Below are 8,776 nucleotides of genomic sequence, written 5' to 3'. Positions count from 1 at the left end.
CAAGCCTAATAGAACCATTATCACTTTTATAGCAGCTTCAAATTCTCAATATTTCACACATTTATCAACTATTTTACAACTTATGTAAAATAGTTTTTTTAGGTGTTTTCATGCTAACACATTTCATAAAAGTTGTCTATTACACTACTAAGACTCATATTCTTCCATAAAAACTTAGCAACCATTACAAATCTATTCATGGAAAAACCCTAAACTCTTAATCATTTTGCAAAATAGACCCTTCATTTGAAAGCTCATGCTTCAAGGGTCTCAAAAATGCAAAAATATTCAAAAAAAAAAAAAGCCATTAACATCACTTACTTGAAAGAGGAATAAGTGGCTGGAATTTTTTTAAAGCTTTCAAGCTCTCCTATGGCTGATTTTCAGTCAAAGAGAAGAAAAATAGATGAAGAAGGTGAATGCTAGCTTTAGGGTATTATTAAAATGCATATTATGACATCAACCAACCTAACCCTTTGACCAAATACCCTTCCTTGTCTCATGGCTGGCCAAGATCTTCTAATAGGGTCTAATTTCCCTTTAAAATCCCCCAACTTTGATTGTCTAACAAAATAACACCCTTAGCTATCAATTTAAGAGTTTTACTTGATGAGCATATATTACTTTTGCTTGATTCGAATTCCATGACTTTAGCTGATCAAATTTTTGGAAACAAATGAAACATAGTGTCTGCATCAAATTTGGGTTCGCCTCGGACAATTGAGTTGGGTTTTAAGCCCATTCGATCCAGTCTTCTCCACCTAGTTCCAGCTTCCACATTCCAAACCATCTAAAGCTGAAACTCAGGTTTATACTTCGTACTCGTTTAGACTTCAGAGAGTTTCATCAAATTTTCAGTGTTCCATTTCTGTATCTTAGCAAATCCACTCGTTTCATTCAAAGGTAGCCTCTCTTTTCTGTTTTTAAATATATACATATACAAAGTTGAATCCTTTTACCAATACTTTTTGATCCTCTTAAAACCTTTAAACCCTGCTTCAAACAGGAACTCTTGGTTTTTCTGTTTACGTCGTCTTCTTTTTTTTTATGGATTTCTTTTGTAACTGTCGTTATCTGCAGCAAAAATATTAGACATAGAAAATGGCTTTCTTCAAAAATGCAAAACAACCGCTTGGGATCTTTTTGTACAACATCAGGCTGAGTACTTGTAGCAGACATGGGTACTCTACTTGGGCAACCAAAGGAACCTCCTTTGCTCAATCTACAGATACCAAAGCCTCAAAAACTGCTTATTTGTATTGGGTTTCGAGAAGATTCAATTCTCAGGCAGCTTCTTCTGCTGAGCAAATGAGCCTTATCAAGCAACTCAGGGAAAGAACGAGTGCTCCCATAAAGGATGTCAAGGCTTCTCTTGTTGATTGCAATTGGGATATTGGTATTCAATAGAAAATAGGCTGATTTTTTTTTTTTGTTTTTCTCTGATATTATTTTTGCCCTTTTAGAATTGGTTTATATCAAATTATTTTGGATTATGATTTTGAATTGAATGCAGAGGCTGCACAGAAAGAATTGAGGAAAAGAGGAAAGGTTTTGGCCATGAAAAAATCGTCAAGGACTGCTACTGAGGGTCTGCTTGCTCTGGCTCAAAATGAGGGCAAGGCTGCTGTAATTGAACTTAATTGCGAGACGGATTTCGTTGCCAGGAATGAAATTTTTGAGTACTTGGTTAGTGCGAGTTAAAGGGGTTAATGATTTTCTTGTTAGCGCAAAAATTCCCATTTGAAGCCTATTCTTGAAAGTTTTGCTCTCTGTTTCCCTTTCTTGTATGCTACTGTTGTTACTTTTATTGGTACTGCATCATTGCTTGTAAATTACTGATATTGTGTTTCATACAGGCTTTGGCATTGGCAAAGAAAGCTTTGTTTGTCCAAAACTCTTCCCAACAGATTCCTGGGGTTTTCTCATTTGGGCCTGAGTGTTTAGAGGTGAGAAATTTCTATACAAAAGCTTGTTATTATTTCTTTTTGAATTGGCATGAGATATGTTGTTTGTTTTTACCCTTTTCCATGTACACAATGTCTTAGTCCATATTTATAGGTTGGAAGATTCTTTTACGGTTTCACTCTATCTTCAATCTTTGTGATCAATAAGAATCAGTTTTATAGGACCTCATCTGGGGATAAAATTCTGACGTTCTTTATGGGGTATGGAAAAATGGACTGTATTAAGTAGCGAATGCAGTTTTGTCTAATCTCTTCAAAATTCAAAAAAGCAACTTTGGTTTTCGTTTCTAAGTGAATTCTCTTGTTATGGTTGTAAAAGGTAATCATATGTGCTTTAAAACTTTTATTATGAACTCATTCTTGTTTACAGATGTCATGAAACACTAATTGGTTTTCCCATCAAATCAGTGAATAAAAGGTTTGGTAGGTTAGCATAAGCTACTTATGTTGGCATTTTATTCTGAGTATGTGTCAAATACCTGTTCCCCTCTCCCACTCTTTTGCAACTATAACGGGAATTGCCATGTCTTGAAGCTCCTTGATTATTCAATTGCTACCAGGACTTAAAATTAAATCTTGACCATCCAAAAATTAGTGGGGAGAAAACCATTCAAAATGCAGTTACAGAAGTGGCTGCAATGATGGGAGAGAATATAAAACTCAGGAGGGGTGTTGTGATGTCAACATCTTCGCATGGAGTTGTTTCTGCTTACCTCCATAGATGTCCTCGACCAGGTTTGTTTCGTGGTGTTATTGTATTGTTTGATAGCCAGCATGCTTGCATCCCTGCCCGCACAGACATCGAGTGCATTTCTCCCCCATTTTTCAACGTGTTATCTTAGTTGTAATGTTAATTCCTTGCAAGGCAAATAGAATTTGGCACAACAAAAGATATAATAATTTTTAATGTGGATGTAGGTTTGGGCCGTATTGCTGGAATTTTATCTCTTGAAGTTGAGAATGAGATTTCTCAATTGGATGCCCTCCAAAAGGTTGGCTCAGAGCTAGCAATGCATATTGTGGCAGCGAAGCCATTATTCTTGACAAAGGAAGGTGTGACCTCTGATGTGCTTAACAATGAACGCGAGATTCTGAAGTCTCAGGTACCTGTAATTCCATTCTCAGTTGCCTCTATTGTTTGCAAATTTGAATTATGCCAAAACTTTAATCTTCATCTATGGGAACAACCTTTGACACTAGCAAGGAGATGACCAGGGAGTCTTGTTAGTATAGTTCTTAAACCTGGACTAGCCATAGTGATGGACTGCTGTTCTGAAGTCCCTATCTGGAAGGGGTCTATACCTGGTCAAAGTTTTTGATAAAGATGTATTGCAAACCAGTAGACTCCTTTGCTAAATTGCGTCAAGTGAAGTCACATAAGTGCTTTGGTCGGAATTCAACCTATGTGTATTATTGGGTAAGACCCTTTAGACTAGGTCTTGTCATGTGTGGTTTATTGGTTACAAGTTCAAAGTGGACATTTCATATATAATTAAGTCTTTTAGATGGTAACTATTTATGGTACATATATTCATTTATTGAAAGGTTTCACCTATTGAGCAGACATTCATAGGCAAACTGTCTTAGCCGGGCTCTTTCCCTTATTTTTACTTCTTCCTCATGAATAACCTATGACGAACAGGTGGAACTCGTCAAAGGGAATTCCAAACCTTAGAGTCTTTAAGCGAGAGTATTAAACCTCGGAATATTGGAATAAATTTTAATTAATTTTATTTCTCTCAATTAGTCTTTTAAATAGAGGTTACATAGGTTTACTTATTTGAATAAAAACTTATAAGCTAAGGAAATTAAAAGAAAGACTCTAAATAAATAAAGACTTTTAAACCCTAATACCAAAGATACTTTTAATTAAAGATCTCCTAAAGATATAAAATACTCATAAATGAAATCTCCTAATACCTCTCCTAATAAAATAATAATAAACTAATCTAATAATAATGAATGGCCATCTAACAATAATGGGGGCAGGATTTAATAACCATGATTTCTATGTTTTTGTTCCTTTCATAATGGAAGAGAAGATTTTATTGGGTCTGCGGAGAAGATTTTGTTCGACAGAAATGTTTGCATATGTACAATAATATCTGATTCCCATTTCCTAGCGTGATAGCTGTCATTTGTAGTTAATAGCAACTTACAGATATAAAGCCTTAGAAAATGCAAAGCCTTCTTGGATATATCTGCAAAATACATGTCAACATGTAATCTCTTGCATAATATTTGGAAGTAGTTTTATTTTGATGCATCATATACAATGTAATGTGACTATCCTGGTCTTAAACTTCATTTCTATGGATACTGATTTATTTTTATGTCAGGCCATAAGTACCGGAAAGTCTCCGATGGCCATAGAGAAAATGGTTGATGGTCGTCTGCGTAAATACTTTGAGGAGGTTGTTATTATGGAGCAAAAGTATTTCTTAAATGATTCTTTAAGTATCAAGGTATCCTCTCTGTTGTATTTCAAACTTAAACTTGCTTTTAACTAATATGAAACTCATAGCTCTTCTTATTTGCTCATGGGATTGGGAATTCAAAGGGGCTAAAAAGAGGGTATCAGAAGGTCGAGACTTTCAAAGTTAGTCTTGCCTTGAAGCTTTGTACCCAGTAGTTGGTGGTGCACTCACTTCATTGTGGTTGCACTTTTATCAGCCTATGGGGAACGTTCTGTCTATACACGATGTAAAGATTTGAGTGCATTAAAACACTTGTTGACTAGTAATACTTCTGATTGCGCAAGTGTATATGGTTTTTAAAAGTAAAATAGTGGATTAAAACTTATACCTTGTGCCAGACAATTTTGGATAATGTATCAAAGGAAGTTGGCTCACCAGTGAAGATTGGCAACTTTTTCAGAATGGAAGTTGGAGAAGGAATTCAAAGGTAAAGCAATCCCTACATTTTTATTTTTATTTTTCCTCGTGTGGATGGGCTGCCCTCACTGAGATCATTCCTTTCTGCTAATTCGGGGTTCTTTTGGCGTCCTTATTTTCAGCCAAGAAGCGTCGAGATCAGCCGAACCTGTTGCGCAGGCAGTTTAAGCTTAAAGACATAGTTCCATGAGGGCAAAGGGTTAAACCTTGAAAGCAGTCGACATAGGGTTAAGATTCTTATTTATACTGAAATAATTGTTTTGGTGGCCTTTTCATTTCTTATTCTCTGGGACTGTTTTGTTCTATATTTTGCCTCTTCCAAGTTTTCTCTGGATTTGACTGTATAATTACCCTTTTTGGTCTGAAACAATGTTGGAATAATCAGGAAAGCATCCTAGTTTCAGTAGGCAAATAGGAAATGTTAATGTTGTCTTCTACATTATCCAATTCCCCGTATCGACTTATTTCATAAAATAATGATGGCGGGATACTTCCATAAGTATAACAAGACACATTATTAACTTTCATATCAACTGTTTTAATGCTTTTAATTGTTTATTAATTTTTCAAATACTATATTTTAATTACTCAAATTGTTGAACGTAAAATTTATTTATTTATTTCTTGTTAATATAAAATTTTAAATCATAATTACAGTATTTTTCATTTTCAGTATACAGTTTTATGTAATTAAGACAAAGGAAGATTATTCAAAATAATAAGTTATTTATAAATATTTTATATTTTCTTATAACCAAATATTTACTAAAATTAAATTTATTAATTATAAATGTAATAATTTTGCAAATAAACAAAAATATATTTAAAATGATAAATTTATTAATATAATGGACAATAAATGTTATATTAGTCTGTTTAAGAGTTCTTTCAAACTCGTACTTTTATATATATATATATATATATATATATAATTAGTTTTTATATAAAGAATATATAAAATGGTATTTATTTAAGTGAGTTTTTTCTAAAATAGTGGCTTAAGTTATTTTGTTTAAATATATTATATAAGAATTTTAAAAGTTGGAAGAATTTTTAAAATATTTGTTATCTAAAAAAGTTTTTGGGTTTTAAATTAAATTAGTATTTAGTTAACTCGTGATATAATTTTATAATAAGATAGATTAATGATATAAAAATGATTTATTTTTATATAGTTAAAATTGACTTACATCTGACAGAGTAAATCATTATCAACTCACTTGTCAATGATTGTCTTATATTTCAAACTCACAATATGAAATTTGGAGTTAAATTCATAAAGAAGTGAAGTATAGGAATAAACAAATTTTCTTATTCGTACAATGTACTAATTTATTATATTTATTAATTAAATTATATTTAGATTGTTTTTAAAAAATGTATCATTTCACTAATTACATGATGCAAAATTAAAATATAATAATATATAAGTTTTAATTTTTAAAACATCATAATTGATTTTGAAGGTAAATATGTGATTCTATCTATTTTCTTATTTCAATCCAAAATTCATTTGTAAGTTTCGAGAAATATTGTTGATTTATTATGGAAATGGTTTTTAATAATTAAATGTTATTATTATTATTTTCTTTAATATATTTAGTTAAATTTATAATTATGAAAATTATAATTTAAAATTGAAAACAATTTAAAACATAACCAATTCATTAAATAATCTTTAATTTTTCTTTTCAAAATAGATCTAAGTGGACAATTAAAATGCTTATCAAAAAAAAATACTATTCTCATTAAATGGTTGAATATTTATTTGGTGGGTAACTGGTTGATTATTTAATAAATTTAAATATTAGATTGAAAACAACAAAATAAATATTAGATCATATACAGAAAAGTTGGATAAAAAAATGGTAAGTTTTTATGCTTGTGAATCAGTGAAAATTTGAATCACGTTTATTAGAGTAAAGTAAAAGTTGGAATTTTAATATTAAATAATAAATAAATTAGTTATAATTGCATATTTATACAAAATGAAAATTAAATTTTTAAAGAGAAAAAATTTAAGTGGTTGATCGCATTGATAGGATAGAAGATATATATGTGTATATTGAAGCACCCAAGGAACTTGGAGCTAGTTGTTGTGTCATTAAAACAAATGGTTTTCTCACATATGATAAATTAATTTAATTATTTTAATAAAAAGTCAATTAAAAATTACTCATTTACATATGACAGTATATTTCTACTCATTTTATGACATTATAATAATATTTTGTGTGTATTTTAGATGATAAATAAAAAAGTATTTTTATAATTATAAGCGTAATGTATTTTATTCATTTGAATAAAAATTTTAAATCATTATATTTATAATTAAAATAATAATATTAAAAACGATATGTGCTTTCTATAAAATAATTGAAGAACAAACAAGATTTAAATTGACAATTTTAATTTGTTGATATCAAGTTTAAATATTTATAAAAATTAATATAATGATATTCTATAAAAATTTTATTCACTGATTTTTGTTTATTGTTTTTAACATGGTTTAATTTTAATATTTAAATAATAAAAATGGACTAGTGGTACAACAAAGGCATGTACTAAAAAAAGTCCTTTTATTTCGTTATTTATCGAAATGGTCCGAATTTTTCATTATTTACAGGAAAGGACCATTTTTCCCGAAAGCGCGTCCAAGTCAGCGTGAAGTCAGGGTACGTGTCAGTAAAACACTCCCCCAAGGAAGCGTTTTGCCCCAAACGGTCATATGACCGTTTGAACTCCAACGGTCAAAAAAAAAACTATAAAAGGCCCCTCCCCCTTTCATTTTTTCACACAATAGTCCTCTCACAATCTCTCTAGATTCTTTCCAAATTCTCTTAAATTTCTCTCAATTTTTGTCAAAGTTGTCTCTAATTTTTGCAAAAAAGTTGTGTTTAATTTTTTTTTTGAATTAGTTTTGTTTTTTAAATTACGAAAATATTCGATCGTGTTAGCAATGGCCGGAGAATTAATTCGTCTCGATACGAAACACATCTCCGTCGATCAAATAACAATGGTAAGTGATAAGTTTAATTAATTTTTGAATAGTATTTAATTTTTTTTCATTTATGTAATTTTAATTAATATTTATTTTATAATTTTTTTATAACAGTCTGTAGATCGGGTGTTGCAATGCTATATCCGTAATATGTCTGGTCCTCCATCGCCATTGATAGAGAATCACCTGCGGGAAACGGGTTTTTGGCACGTGACCACGATAAGCTGAGGATGCAAGTTGGACCCGAAACTAATCAGTACATTGATAGAGAGGTGGAGACCCGAGACGCACACTTTCCATCTTCCATGCAGAGAGTGTACTATCACTCTGGAAGACGTGCAATTGCAATTAGGATTGTCGGTCGATGGGTACAAAGTCACCGGGTCTGTTCAATTTGCTGATTGGGGGCCATATGCTACGAGCTTTTAGGTGCTATTCCAGATAATATTAACGAAGGTCGGATCAAGATGGGCTGGTTACAAGACACATTTCCGGAGCCGGACAATGATTCGGCTGAATTAGAAAGAATGCGATAAGCTCGGGCATACATTCTTGAGATGATTGGAGGTTATCTGATGCCGGACTTGTCACGAAACCGCGTACATCTAAGATGGCTGCTGAAACTCGTTGATTTTAAAGTAGCAGGTAAATTAAATTGGGGGTCTGCCGTGTTAGCAACATTGTTACAGGAGATGTGCGGGGCGACGCGACCGAATAAAGCCAAAATCGAAAGATGCCTATCACTACTGCAATCATGGGCACGATTTCACTTTTCATCTTTACGTCCTCGAGTGAACCACCCATATACATTCCCACTAATAACTAGGTAAATTTTATATTAGATCTTACAATTATTACGTAGATTTAAAATATAATTGTATGCTAAAAAATTATTTAATTAGGTGGAACCATTCGGC

The 8,776-nt window shown here is 31.7% G+C and overlaps 1 protein-coding gene across 1 annotated transcript; it reads left to right on the top strand.

The window, feature by feature from the left end:
- The first annotated feature begins 564 nt into the window (after nucleotides 1-564).
- Nucleotides 565-5,277, top strand: LOC108462213 (elongation factor Ts, mitochondrial). Its single transcript, XM_017762210.2, has 9 exons — nucleotides 565-903; nucleotides 1,081-1,396; nucleotides 1,514-1,686; nucleotides 1,857-1,946; nucleotides 2,525-2,699; nucleotides 2,883-3,067; nucleotides 4,304-4,429; nucleotides 4,780-4,868; nucleotides 4,981-5,277. The coding sequence occupies exons 2-9, from the start codon at nucleotides 1,102-1,104 to the stop codon at nucleotides 5,024-5,026; spliced, it is 1,179 nt and encodes a 392-aa protein (XP_017617699.1). The 5' UTR covers nucleotides 565-903; nucleotides 1,081-1,101; the 3' UTR covers nucleotides 5,027-5,277.
- The last annotated feature ends 3,499 nt before the right edge of the window (nucleotides 5,278-8,776 follow it).

Source organism: Gossypium arboreum, chromosome 7 (genome assembly GCF_025698485.1).
Source record: "Gossypium arboreum isolate Shixiya-1 chromosome 7, ASM2569848v2, whole genome shotgun sequence".
In the NCBI taxonomy this organism is placed as follows: Eukaryota; Viridiplantae; Streptophyta; class Magnoliopsida; order Malvales; family Malvaceae; genus Gossypium; species Gossypium arboreum.
The sequence above is the reverse complement of the archived record's forward strand: the minus strand, read 5'-3'. Positions and strand labels throughout refer to the sequence as shown.